Source organism: Falco punctatus, assembly GCF_963210335.1.
Source record: "Falco punctatus genome assembly, chromosome: 3".
NCBI lineage: Eukaryota > Metazoa > Chordata > Aves > Falconiformes > Falconidae > Falco > Falco punctatus.
The window spans coordinates 85,746,408-85,760,367 of record NC_137582.1 but is presented as its reverse complement, the minus strand read 5'-3'; the positions used below and the strand labels follow the sequence as shown (position 1 = coordinate 85,760,367).

Below are 13,960 nucleotides of genomic sequence, written 5' to 3'. Positions count from 1 at the left end.
TGATTGAAAGTAGATGCCTCATCCCGGAGTCTTTTGGTTGAATCTCTGCTGACTAGAAATACCATAAAGGGTGACTGGGTCTGTGGTAGAACCAATAGGGCATATGTCAGCATTTAGATGAGCCCCTTCAGTTTGTGTAGGCACCATGCAGTTTAGGAACCTAAATTCCACTCATGGTCAATGGAGAAAGGGGAAGTCCTCTCAGGTTTCATGGTGTGAGGAAGAAGGAACAAGCTGGTTTCCAGAAGATGCACCATACCCCTCATGTTCAGCTCATTCCTTCAGAGCATTCACTTAAGGAGTGCTATGAATTCCCACCTTGCTGCTGTGTTGTCAAATTTCCCTATGGCAGCAAGCTCAAAGGAAGGATCCAGGAGAAGTATTGCCCTCCTGGACCTAATCCTCTGGCAGGCACAGTGGTTAATGAGCAAGGGACAATTCCCACTGTTTTCTAAGTGAGTAGGACAAGAGCATCATCTTGCCAGCAAACTGATCCAACCGCTTCTGCTTCCATTGAAACAGAGCATTACCATTAATTTTGCATGCATTCCTCCGTGCACAGTTGAATGCCATTCTGCAGGCAGACCCCCAGGCAAATGAGCCTTTATGCAAGTTCAGGAGAAAGGGGAAGCAAAACTTGCTTGCTGTAAACTCTTTTTGCCATGGGGTATCACCTCCCAAGATGAACCCTACAGGCAAAGAGAAGAAGCAGACATGTACCTGTCCGTGATGCTAGCCACTGGGTAACTTTCTTTTCTCTCTTCATTTTCCAGCTGCTGGCTGTCATTAGAGGGAGGTCTTCTCTATGCCTTCGTGGGACCAGCTGCTGCTGTTGTTTTGGTATTTAAGCTTGGTGGAAAGCTTTTCTTTTTTCTTTTTTTCTCTTTACCTTATAGCATTTTCCTTGTTCTTTCAATCCAAGAATGCCCCTCTTTATTTCCACTCATGCTTTGAATAGCTTTCTCCCCCAGGAATAAAGAGCAAAGTGTTAGAAGCCAGCAATCTGGGATGGGTTTGATTCTGAAATGTAATATGCCTCGGCTCTCAGCCTTCCATCTCTGTCCTCTCTGGAGCTCCCTAGACATCAGATTAATGTTTTTCCTCTCTTTTGCCCAATCTGGTTGGAAGTGCAGGATGATGGTGGAAATACCTGACATTAACTCCTTCAGAAACTGCTGTTGCTGGTTACTTTCAGACCAGGCTGTGTTTCCACAGCCAGCATTTATTCCTGGTCTGTCCCAGATGTTCAGTGCATGTAAGCTGCTTCCTTGTTTGCAGGTGAAATGGAGGTTTTCAAATCAGTGCTGCGGGGGTCTTTTGTGACCCTAAAAATGTCATGTTTGCTTCTAGTTCAAAGAGATGGGATGGTTAAAGTGGACATTCCTAAACTCTGTCCCCATCCATGGTGGGAGTCTGTTCTACTGTCCCCTCACCCTTGGCTCCAACACAGCACCAAAGCCAGTCTTGGCCAGTCATTTCTTGAGTTGAAGGTGTCACTCAAAAGATGACATACCTTTTATCAAGCTTCCTTGCTGTTGAAGCCTCACTGGCCATGAGAAATCTTGACTGTCAGGGTTCAAAGAATTTGAGAACTACTGATCCTCTAGGAAATCGCTTCTGCAGCAATCTCAAATGGATTTAATGCCACATTTGGGCCTCCACATGTAAGTGACAGTCTTTCTCTGCAGCCCAGTGTTTTATCCAGTGTAGGACCTGTATGTCCTCTAAGACTCAGGTGCCCTGGGGGGCCCCACAGGAATGAGGTTGTTGACACGATTTCTTTTTCAGATCAGGCTTTTGTTTTGTGCAATGCCTGGAAGGTTAACCACCCCACTGCAGGAGCAGGCTTACAGGAGAGTAGCTACATGAAAGCTATTGCTGCCTCTGTTCTCACTGCTGCCATTGCACATCAAATGACCTTGGTGCCATGGTTTCATCATGATGACAAAGAACCAAGCCAGCAGTTCCCCTCCTCTATAACAAAGCAAGGCTTGTATCAGTTAGGGTCTTTCTTTAGTGGAAGGCTGCGACACGTAGTTGAGCCTTCAGAGAGCAGTCAGCAAAGAGTGGGGGTAAACGGGTGTTCATACCAGCCAGTCATTCAGTCTCTGTAGGCATATGATAGTTGGATTTCCCTCAGTAACGTAGCTGATAGGGGTCAGGGTCTTCTTTATAGCCAGGAAAATTGACAGGAGCATTAAGTGGCTTAGTGCTTTCAGATGGACAAGCTATTTGCCCCAACAACATAACAGCTTATAGCTCTGGCTCAGTGGCTTGAAGGCTCAATAGACAGCAGTGATTAAGAGGGAAGGAGCTTTGGTAGTGCCCAAGAAGAGGGAGTCAATCTGCTGCCTCAAGCCATTTTGCTTTTGTTCTGCCAACAAGTGAAGTAATCCTTCAGCTTTCCTTAGCATTTTTAAAGTGTGAGAAAAACACATAAGCCTGCTTTCAATTTGGCATCTCAGCTTTCAGTCACCATCAAAGCTGGAAATGGAGATGTCCTTACAGAGTGGTCAACACCTGCAAATGGTGGTTCATACAGCTGATATTAAGAAGTGTTGAATCATCTCTGGGGGTGTCTGTCTCTAATCCGTACCTGGAGAGACAGCCCACACATCTAGTTTAGACTACCTAACTCAATGCTGGCTAAAGTGAGTAGTGAATGCTGCCCAGGTTGATATATGTACTGAGGAGCTTGGGGAAGGAGAAGGAGAAGCAGCAGCACTGAAAGATTTTTTTGTAAATGGGAATCAGATAAGCTCAATAAGTTGCCCAGATGTTGTGACTTTGAGCAGAGCCAGAAATTGAACATACAGTTCTCAGCCATGCACTGGGCAGCTGTATGTTCTCCACGTACTTTGCCCTGTTTTCAGGTTGACCATGTCAGCGATGGAGGGACAGTTCACCTAGCTCAACATATGGACAGCCAGGCTCTTGCAGGGTTGTACAGGTGATATGCAGCTGTGCTGCTCTCAGGACACATTTGCTCCAGAGGCAATACAGCTGCTGTTGTGCAGGGGTGCACAGATCAAGGTGGGGCATGACCAAGCTGACCCAAAACTCTTATCAGTGTGAAATATATGTGCCCAAGCATGACTTTGCACACAGCTGACTTGGCTACAGCTGGGCTTGTTACCTCTGCCTTAGCCCTGGCCAGGCAAGATTTGTGCTTACTCGTACCAAGCCATTCAAGCATCTCGGTACTGCAGTGCTATCAACATGATTTCCTATCACCTGCAATAACTTTCTTCCTCCACAGCCTGCCTTATTATTCTCACATTGGAAAAAGGCCTTTGGCTTGGAGAGTATCTTTACTCAAAATAATATTCTTCAGATGGCCTGCAGTTTCAGCAATATTTGCAGCTTGCAGTCAGTCCACTGACACTGAACAGCTGCAAAGGTTTGACGTTTAGTCTTAAAAACCCTGGCAACCTCAAATGCAGAGCTCTTACAAGCAGTTTTACTCACCTTACTCAGGCAAAGCAGCCTGGTGATAGTTGTGTGCAGGTGGAAGGCAGTGGGTTACTGCAGGGAGAGGCTCATGGCATGGTGAAGTCAGGACAGTCATCAGGTACTGCTTATCTCAAGGGCTGAATCTCAGACCTGTGCCTTTGCTGTGAGATGGCATCCCAGAGATGAAGAAGTAAAGCTGCACTGCATTTTATTAATTAATAAACATGTTATTAAGAGTGGCTGTGTTTAGAGGCACGTCCATGTTATATCCCTGCCTTTTTAAAGGAACGGAGCCAGGATCAGAGCAGGATGTTGATCATGATGATCAATGTACTGGATAAAACAGCTTTTATTTAGTAAAAGAATTGCAGAGCTGCACTTTGTCATCTCCCCTGCTATATAGGAGATATAGCATATGAATGAGGATACACAATGGGTTGTGGCCAGTCCCAGGAGCGATCCAGCCTGCCACACTTCAACCCCATCTTTCCTACTGCCTTAAAAAACAAGGTCTCTCTTGACCCCGTTGATCTCCAGCACAGTGAAGAAGGATCAGTGAACTGAAAGTGCTTTCCCTCTCCAAGCACATAACTAGGGTTTGAGTTCCTGCTGATCCTTGGCTGAGTTACTATGTCTGACTTGCCAGTGTTGATTCTCTAAAACAATACCATGGTGAGCTCTAGAAATGGACTCACAGCTGTGGAAAGTAGTCCACTGACCCAGCAGCTGATGCAAAAGAAAATAACTGCTATTTGTGAGATCTTCCATTTATTCCCAGCTGTGGACTCCACATCAGTGAGCTTGGTTGTGTTTTGCTGAAACCAGCAATCCAAACTCAGAAGGACTGCTCATTCTTGAGGATGATTTAGGCAATTAGATGGAGGCTTGGTGTGAGCAGACATCTGCCTTCCTTTAGGCTAAGTGTTGTACTAGGTGTCTCTTAGGACCACCTCTCAAGGATCTATTAAACTCACCAAAGCTCTCAGCTAGCACGTGATGCTGCACATCTGAATTTGGCCTTAAATATTTCCTTGTAAGCCCTACATGCAAAAGAGCATCTAGCACATCGTTCTACCAACACCAGACGTTTCACTGACAGCAAAACCAGGAGAGTGTCACTTTTTTCCACCATCAGTGCTGTGCCTCCGTGCCTCCGTGAAGAGGGTGGTGTTCACGTGTTACTAATGTGTTCACATTCAGAGGTTGCTGAAGTTTGGATGAGGTTTGTAAACCAGATGCAGCTGGCAGCAGTGAATGCAGTCAGAAGACAGTGAAGAGTTTAGGATCACTTGGCAAGACCTCAGCTCTGTACAGCCTGTATTTCACTGTGAATGTTTATACCTGATCGACGCAGACATCCGTGCTCTCACCCTAACAAAGCAAACCGAAGGACTGCATGTAGTTGTCCGGCCCACTGATTTCTTTGGAAATGACTAGATGGCTAATCTGTGTGCTGTGCCATCTGCAGTATCTCCCAAGATACTCCACCAGAGTAGCTGATGTTTCTGATTGCTTCAGTGCCCCTTCCACCTCTTATTTTGAGAGCAGCAGTGGTGGCTCACCAAGCAAGAGCTATGACAAGCTGTCTGCACCACACTGCCTCATCCTCTTAATGCTGCTGCTCTGGTAGCACAGACTCCAGAAGACATTTTTGAAAGCCAGCGTCAACCACTTTCTATTTGTATTAGCCTGAAAAATTGTTCTTGTGCCTGGAGTTTGCCTTGCTAGACCTCAAGCATACATCAGGCTTCAAACAGCCCTGCAGCAATCTCAGCACTTTACAGTCTTGTCCTGGATCATGGAGACCTCTCCGATCTGCTGCCAGCTGCATTCTGCTCTCCCAAACTCACTGATGCATGGCCAGGGGAGGTGGGACAGGGTGGAGAGGGGACAAAAGGGGTCATGGCCTGCAGAGGTGTGACCATGCTACCTGGAATTGGGAAGATGGGAGGGACTTAGCTTGCCAAATGTTGGGGTTTTTCCTTCTCTGCTACCAAGTTTGACCTGACCCACTTGAGAACAAAATTGTGTGTTGTTTCTCTTTCGACAGGTGAACATGGTTATTGGCATTCTGGTTTTTAACAAACTTGTATCCAAAGATGGAATAACAGATAAGAAACTGAAGGAACGGGCAGGGTATGCCTTATCAATACATCTAAGTAAAGAATGAAAAAAAAAAAAAAAACAACAAACCGCCCAAGGCTGTGATCAATAACCAGGCAAGGAACGCAAAGAGAGATTGGAAATTCAAACAGAAAGCAAAAGCAGATTTAAACAAAATGAAAGATAAAAAAACCCAACCCCAAACACAACAGCTGGTTTAATGTCTCTGTCTTGTCATTCAGTGCAGCAGAGACAAAAGACCCAAGCAGCAGCACTGTGTTACTATGGAGGAAGGTTAGAAGTTCATCTCTTTGTTAAAATGGCTTCAGCCCAGGCTTATTTATCCTCCCAAAGATTAGGGAGAGCAAAGTGATTCTTCTCACTAACTCCTAGAGAGAGCAGCTGGATCAGAGAGGGACCTGTCATTGCTGAGTGTGGCACATGGTATGGGCTGTGTAACAGAGAAGTCATGTCTAATGGCTAGCAGGTGGCACAGGGACAGCAAAGCTGTGTGATACTTTTAAGGAAAGGGTCTTTGGAGGTCTAGCAGTGAGCAGACTAGCAGATGGGTAGATGTGTAAAGAGAAGGAATGGTAAGATAACTTTTCTGCAAGAAAAATTTCTGATGCCACCTGATGTTCTTTATCTTCTCCACAGCCACCACCCCAACCTCCATCCCTGAAGCCTGGGGCTTATGTTACATGGGTTTCTGCGTAGTATAAATTGAAGAGCTGGCTCCACAATTCTTACCACCCTGGTCTCGCTAGGGGTTGGCTGGGGTGGCCGCTGCCGTGCAGGGCTCTCTGTTGAGTTACTTCCAAACTCTGTTGACAAGGGCTATTTTGTCATTGGCTCCAGCAAGATGAGACACACACACACACACACCCCCCTTCACAGTCGTTTCTAGAAATGAGTTTGTAGCCTGCTCAGACTTTAGCCCTGAGCTATGCCATGCTCCAAGCAAAGGACAGAAATGGCATGCTGACACTCTGAGTCAAATCAAATACGCAGGTCAACCTGGCTGCCGTTTGTACGTTATTTTCCATGGCCTTACTTGGCTTGCTGTTGCAGTCAGAGACACTGTCTCCTTACCTGCTGCTAGAAAAGACAGGGTTGTGTGCTCTCACTTGTCCGGTGATGGCATTTGATTTATCACAGTGGGTAACGCTCATAGTCTTGAAGGAAGAATTTGTTTACAAAGAGGCACGGAAAGCAAGAGGTGTTCTGGTGCCTCTGCACCACAGCTACAGGCAGAGCCTAAAACCCTAGGAAGCTGGTGGAGCAGATTCAGGATATACCCTAGCTATGAAAGTGGAGGGACCATGGGTACCTGTAGCCTTGTTTGCTGCACTGCTAGGCTTCACAGGGAGGATAAGCTGCTTTATCCGCTGCGGTGCTACAAATTCTTGAGCCCTAAAACTGGGTCTCAGAGGGTAGAGGCAAAATATACAGGTGAGATTCAATACTCCTGTCATTGTCATTGCACTATTGAGTAGTTCTGTTGGAAGTGGTTTTTAATTGAGTGATGGCAGCAAAACTGAGGGTAGAAGCAAGATCTTATCCAGCCAGGGGAGAAACACAGGAACCTGTTAAGGTTCATGTTTTATTAGCAGTATTGACATAACTGAGCAGTGCGGTCCCTCAGTGCAGCAAAGAAGGAAATTTTGATGCCTGAGCAGTGCCATGGTCGTGAGGATACTTAAGCACGTTTGGATCATCAGAGGTGCTGGTTGCTGCTGGGTTGAACAGCTGAACAGGTACATGGAGAAGTGACTTTGGTGCATTGCTTGAAGCAGCTGCTAACAAGTGAGTGCTTTATTCTGGGTGATGCCTTCTTTACAAAGAGAGAACTCAAAAAAATACCCAAACTGCAGGCAGAGTCTGTAGCAAGATAATTGCACTTGAAAGTCAGCGCTGAAATAAATGGTTTATTGGATTAGCAGAGCAGTGAGTTGCTGTCTCAATCTCTCCGTCTTTAATCTAAACCACATACAGAATGACCTTATTTAATACATAGCTGGTTATTGATCACATTCATAGTTGTACTTTGAAACAAAACCTGCAAAGCAAAAAAAAAAAAAAAAAGTCATTTTTCTGATGTTCTTTGTTTTTTCTTTCTTTTCTCTTCCCCCTCCCCCCCCCTTTTGTGTCCGTGTGTGTGTGTGCAGCACTTTTAAGCCTTCTCTGTGTTCAAAGATTTAGTTCTGCTTTCGAAGTGCACCCACTGAGAGTGCGGGAGCACTTTGGAGAGCTCTGGTGCTCCTTCCCTTTAGCTAGCCGCTTCTGGCCTGGGCTTGGGAACCGTGTTGGAAGGTAGATCTGAATGAGATGTTTGGATCTGAGTAGATGGTATAAAGAAACCTTGTGTTTCCTTTAGCAGAGGCAAGAAGTATGGTTCAGTGCTGCAAAAACAAAGATGGGGGGAAAAAAAACAACCAAAAAGAGTGGAAAAAAAGTATTGTTGGAACACTAAGAAGAGCCTGACACACAAATGGCAGATCGACTGGCACAAATGAATCAGTGCTAACCATTCCCACGAATACCCAAGACAGGATAGGTTTTGCCCTATACTTAGCAGGAATTTGTTAATATCATAGCTAAGGAAATTGCTATGATTATGTCGTCACATCTGCCAGAAAATGTTGACTTTCTAATGGCAATGATTTTATAGGTGTATCACAAAACCAGGCTGTAGAGAGTTGGGTGTGATCACCTGGAAAGATGGAGTAATGCACACAACTGCCCCAACTCCTCTCTGGGCACGGGAGAAAACCATGCAAGTATCTTCCAGCAGAACAGTCTCCGTTCACAGGCAGCTGCACTGACAGTGTTTGAGCTCCGTTGACAGGGATGCTACTATAGATGAATGTTTTAATGTCAGAGGCAGGAGCCTTTAAAATGAATTTTAAATTTATTCAGCGTTTATTCCAGAAGCATTTGTGTGCTCACACAGCCAGGGAAGAAGAATGAGACTATGGGGTATATACACAAAGGCTAATTTTAGCCTGCTGAGTTTAATCTCCCTAGGCTTACTCTGTAACTACTGGAGAGAGACGGGAGCCTTGTTTAGTTGTTCCAACTTGCCCCTTAGAGGACCTTTACTTCTTTTATCTCTCTGTTGATTATACAGAGGACTTGAGAAAGTTTGCCCCGATACCTTGTATGAAATATTCTCTGTGTGACTGTCCTGGTGGGGTGTAATGGAGCTGGATTGTCAGTGCATAGAGAAGAAAATAATTGGAAAGATAACTAACAACATTAAAATAGGAACAGATTCGGATTGTCCTTCATCTGAGGATGTATCATGTTGGAAGCAGTGTTCCTGCTCTTTGGGCCGTGCATGGTTTAAAGCACTGTTCAATAAAAGGTAGCAAAATCCAGGCTCCAGTGAACACACCAGATGAGTCCATGAGCTGTTAGTGGATATTTAGGAAGCAGAAAAAGCTAAATTAAATGAATGCATTATTCACTTTGATTATTTCATTAGCTACCCTTTTATACAGGCACCAATACAAACCTGCTACGGAAATCCAATATATTAATCACCACATGCCCCCAACAAGAACAAATTAGAATCTAAATGTATCCACATCTGTGCCTACTGCTTACAACTTTCTGTATAAATACACCCAACAGCAGTTACAGTTGTGTGTTACAGTGGTCTTTTGGACAGTTCTTTGTGATTCAGTGTCATTCATGTTTTTTCTGGTATAGTTTTCCATCAAATTCCTCAAATCAATCTACTTTCTTTTTGCTGCCTATCTCTGCCTCTCTCTGTCTCTCTGCTTATCTGTTCTTTGTGGCTTATAGATCTGGGGATAAACTGTCTTTTTTTAAGGGTCATGCACCTAATGCCTCTCAAGACCCACTTTATCTTTGGTTCAGCCATTGTCCTCACTGGATTTGCACCATCCTTCCTGGAAGATGTGTATCGTTTGACACAGGAGCTAATTTTCTCTGTGTCTGAAGGCTGAAAGTTTCTGTGGGATACCTTAGCTATTTTTCTGGAAGGGAGTAATGGCTTATGTCACTGTAACTAATTAAAAGACCAATCAATAGCCATTTGAAAGTGGGCCACTAGGACCACTGATAATGCTGTGTTGGTGTTCTTGGGGATGCCCTTTTTCAGTGAGACTGAACACAAGGCCATAAAAGCTGAGAAATGATCTGTTAAGTTGCCTAATCTCTCTCCCAGGCAGGGCAGGGCTGTAAACCCTACAATGTTTGGGACGGGCTAAGGTCACCCCTCACCAGCCGCACTGTCATCACCCAAGAACGACAGACCTACTGTCCTTTGGCAATGATGTTCATGCCTTCTGTCATATCAGGCACTGCGTGGAGGTCTGTAGGATGTTTTGCAGACACCTGCCCGTTTTCTAATCCAGATCTGATGTGGATGTCTGTCTGTGCAAATCAGAGAGTGCACACAAACCAGTAAGTTCTGGGAAGAAACAGGGCCAGTGCCAAGCTAATGTGGCTTCTGGGCTCCTAAGAGCTGGCTTGTCAGCTAGGTGGGTTCACACACATCACCTTTTAAAAATCATGAGGATGTGTCCTTTAGCAGATCCCTGCAGCCCCTTGTACCAGCAGCCCACAGTGATCTGGTTCTGTAGTTGATCCCCTCCAGAAAAAGTGGGAGCAACTGACGTAAGTCTCAGGGTTCATCCCAAAGATGTTTTCAGCTCCAAAACAAGACCTGAGAGGAGAAATGTCTCTAAAGTAGTCAGCCAGTCTGGCTCCCTTCAGGGCAGATTGATGGCCTTACAAAACAGCAAGCTCCTGCTTAACTTCCAGGACATAAACAGGCCCATTTGCATGCCCTTCATCACAGAATAAGCAACCAAAGAGTGGCCTATCTCCTGGTATTGTCAGCTGCCATGTGGGTATCCCCACCAATGTGAGGATTAGCATACAAGGGCCAGTGGAGAAAACATATGATTTATCCCTTGTGTTGCTTTAGGGAAGAAGATAAGCACACACAGTCCCCACAGCCCTACTTCTTGCCTTCTACTGTACAACCCTGCCACCTTTTTTGTTTTGGAGTAAAAAAGGCCAGGAGGGAAACGTGTAATTTCTCAAAAACAAAACAAAATAAGGAGATGGAGACTGGGAGAGCAGTACTGGTTTCTCTTCCGTGGGTGCCAGAAAGAGACACCCTGAATCTCGCAAAACATTCACCAACACAGTTCCACCCTCTCCAGCGGCACCAACATGTCTCTGAATTGTACATCCTTCCCATTTCCTGCATCTGGAGTGGTACAGATGAGAGAGTTTTATTCCTACCTATCTTTCATTTCTCTTCTCAAACTGGGTGTGGTTGGTTGGTTCCCTTTCTTCTTTCTTCCTTTCTTTTGTTCTTCCTTTCTTTTGGCTTCTCTTTCCCTTTCCTTTCTACGTTTGTGTTCATAAGCAAAGTGTTTTGTTTTGTTTCAGTCTTTTGGTTTTAATTGCAGTCAGATGGCAGTGCCCCTTTACGGCATGACGCTCAAATGTTCCAAGTGTGGAGTAGTTTCTTCTGCTGAAGTTTCGGCCACAGCCACCAGTAACGCCATGTTAGTTCCTCTAATTTCAACTTCTTTTCTTTCTTTCTTTCCACCTTCTTTTTAATTTTTTTTTTTAGTTTATTTTATTTCCCTCTTTCATTTCCCGGCACTCACCAGCCCTTGTTTGCTTTCTCCCCCCATGTCCCTGCCCACCTCCCCACATCCCCAACTCTCCCTGACCTCATTCTGTGGGCCATGAGTAGTGTAGGGCTCCTGCTACATTGCTAGAGCAAAAGCTGATGGGCTGGATCCTGAAAAGCACTTTATGACATGCCTAGATTTAAGCATGTGAGCAGCCCATGGAAGACAGAGGGACTGTTCATTTGTTGCAAGCTGGATATATGTTTAATGTCCCTGTTTAATTTAGTTGTTGAAGTTACAAACTTAAAGATGTGGTTCCCATTAATTTAAATGGTAGACAGGGGCCTCAAACCCCAGCTTTGTCAAACACTTCAGCATGTGCTTGAGTTTTTTTACTCCAGAGGCTACAGAGCATTAAGTATGATTTAAGTGAGTTGGTGAATCACTTCTAAGTGTTTTTTTCTCTCTTATAAAAGGCTAGAGTTCAGTTTAATACCTCATAGGGCTGCAGTTCTGATTTGATAAGTCTTGACTGCCTCTTTCGGACTCCTGAAAGCACTTGGAATTAGTCCTTAAAATCTTAAAGCGCTTCATAGCTCTGAGTTACAAAAGTCAAATGCTGTTAAATCTCTTCTTAGATGCTGGTGGAGTTAGTAAAAAAAAAAAAAAAAAAAAGGAAAAGAAAATGCCAGAGCTTTGTTCTGCTGGAGAAATTGTTGCTATTTATATAGTTGGCTTTTTTCCCAAAGGTTAAGGTAGGAGGGAGAGTGATGAGGGAAGGTCTGTCTTTCTTCCCTTCCCTTTTTGAAATTTTATTATCTACATCATTTCCAAGTGATGCTAAATATTTCTTTTGATGTCTAAAGTAATCTGTGTAAAATGTGTGAAAGAAGCAGTCTCAAATCTAGACATTTGCAATTTGAAAACTCCTACCTTTAATTAATCTAAACAAAAATAGGCAGGTGAGTGCCAAATCTCAAAATGTAGAAATACAAAAGGAAATAAACCCACAAGGTTTTCTCCTTTTTTTCTGAAAATTGAGCCATTTATATAAAATCCAAAATAATTTAGGGAAGAATGTACATTTCTGAATAGCAACCAATTATCATTAGAAAAAGAGAACAGGAAAAAGAACAGGCAATCACCTCTATTAAGAGCTAGCAGTTTCTATGAGATGCAAAACCTAAACAATATCTCATTTATTTTTCACTGCTGAAGTCATTTACTTACCTTCTGCAACAGTGCCCAGCTGAGATGGTGAGATGGCATTGGTCCAGACACTCATATCACGAGTCTGGAATTAGCAGGTCACTACATGTCCGTTTCCTGTGATGGCAAAGAAATGCTAAACCAGCAGAAGCTTTACAATTAATAAATTAGACTGTTGAGTAGGAGAGGCTTTAAGTTCATAGTAAATTCATTTTGAAAGTAAAACAACCTCAAATCCTTCCCATATTGTTTGACATTGGTCTGTCATAAATCACATATTCTGATTCATCTTCAAATCAGAAAAAAAACGGGGATATGAAATTCAGATCTCCTACTTACCCTGCTTTTTTGATTTAAGTGGTTTTATAGAAATTGGAGGGCTCTTGTAAGAGGATATGTCTTTTTTTTTTCTTTTTCCCCCAGCAGATAGAATACTCTAGATGATAAATGCTAGTACTGGCTTTGTTGTTTGCCTTTGTCATGGTTTAACCCGTGGTTTAACTAAGAAGAAAGTTAACTCTATTCCAGCAAAGACCAGGACAGTCCTGAAGTGTCCTATGTTCTTGTCCTTGCAAAGGGACCACTAATACTTGAATTAGTTCACTCAGCCCTCATCTACCCTTGTCGTCCACTCCAAATCTACTGCACATAAGGCTGTCAATAAGGCAAAGACCTGATTATACTTCATACCACTGCCACAATTGTGCTGGCCTTCATCCCAGACGCTGGACCAACTTTGCCATTCAGTTTTGAAGTCTTGTCATGTAAATCAGGTGCCATGAGGATTCCTGGGTCCTCTCTGACCTGGCATTCACCATGGTTGTTTGGTAGAGAGCACATCAAGGTTGTTCCTGCCTTGCTCTTGCTGGGGTTGCTCATGCTCTGTCCAGCTTACCTCCCATAGGTTTCAGAGGCCCATTTCTGGAATAGCATGGCATGGAAGGATAGATCCTTTTGCCCGTTTTTCTTGGCTTTTGGAAATCATAGAAGTTTTGAGCAACTCTTCGTGGTAATATCTGTGTCTAAGAGAGAAGGGGTCAGAGAAGAGGATGTGTAATTGAGGGAAATCAGGGTAAACCACTGATGGAATAGCAGGTAGTAATCATGATAGAAGTGAAAAAATTATGCACTGGAAATTGTGCAATTTCTCATTCTTGGGAAATGATAAAAACGAAAGCTTTGGATGTCTATGACCTGTTAAGGGTTAGCTAGACTTGACAGGTGTGGGTTAAAAAACCCCTTCCCTTTAGGTTGTTCTGGAGAAGATGCTGGGCATATTGTGCCATTGGAGACTTCTGTTCCCACATTTCCTTCATTTTATTGCTGCCTGTAGGGTAGCCTCAGCCTGTGAAATACTGCCTTATAATTAATTTGCCTTTGCTGCCCATGAAAATTTTTTATTGGAGACAAGGAAAAAATATCTCAGGAGCATGCCATTTCTTTGTACTTGCTGTGAAAGAGGACATCCACTGCAAATACTTGACTGCGATTGGATGGATGGATGGACGGACAGATGGATGGATGGATGGATGGACGGACAGATGGATGGATGGATGGATGGACGGATGGAT

The 13,960-nt window shown here is 44.0% G+C and overlaps 1 protein-coding gene across 7 annotated transcripts in view; it reads left to right on the top strand.

The window, feature by feature from the left end:
- The window catches only part of ADGRB1 (adhesion G protein-coupled receptor B1), a 294,461-nt gene that overhangs the window by 250,077 nt on the left and 30,424 nt on the right, over positions 1–13,960 (top strand). For 4 of the 7 annotated variants that reach the window (XM_080380263.1, XM_080380264.1, XM_080380261.1 and 1 more), the window contains exons 23-25: positions 774–840; positions 5,504–5,589; positions 11,010–11,108. In XM_080380263.1, the coding sequence (XP_080236389.1) occupies positions 774–840; positions 5,504–5,589; positions 11,010–11,108 (252 nt within the window). The remainder of the gene's footprint in view (positions 1–773; positions 841–5,503; positions 5,590–11,009; positions 11,109–13,960) is intronic. The other 3 variants (XM_080380266.1, XM_080380265.1, XM_080380267.1) reach the window with 1 other exon arrangement.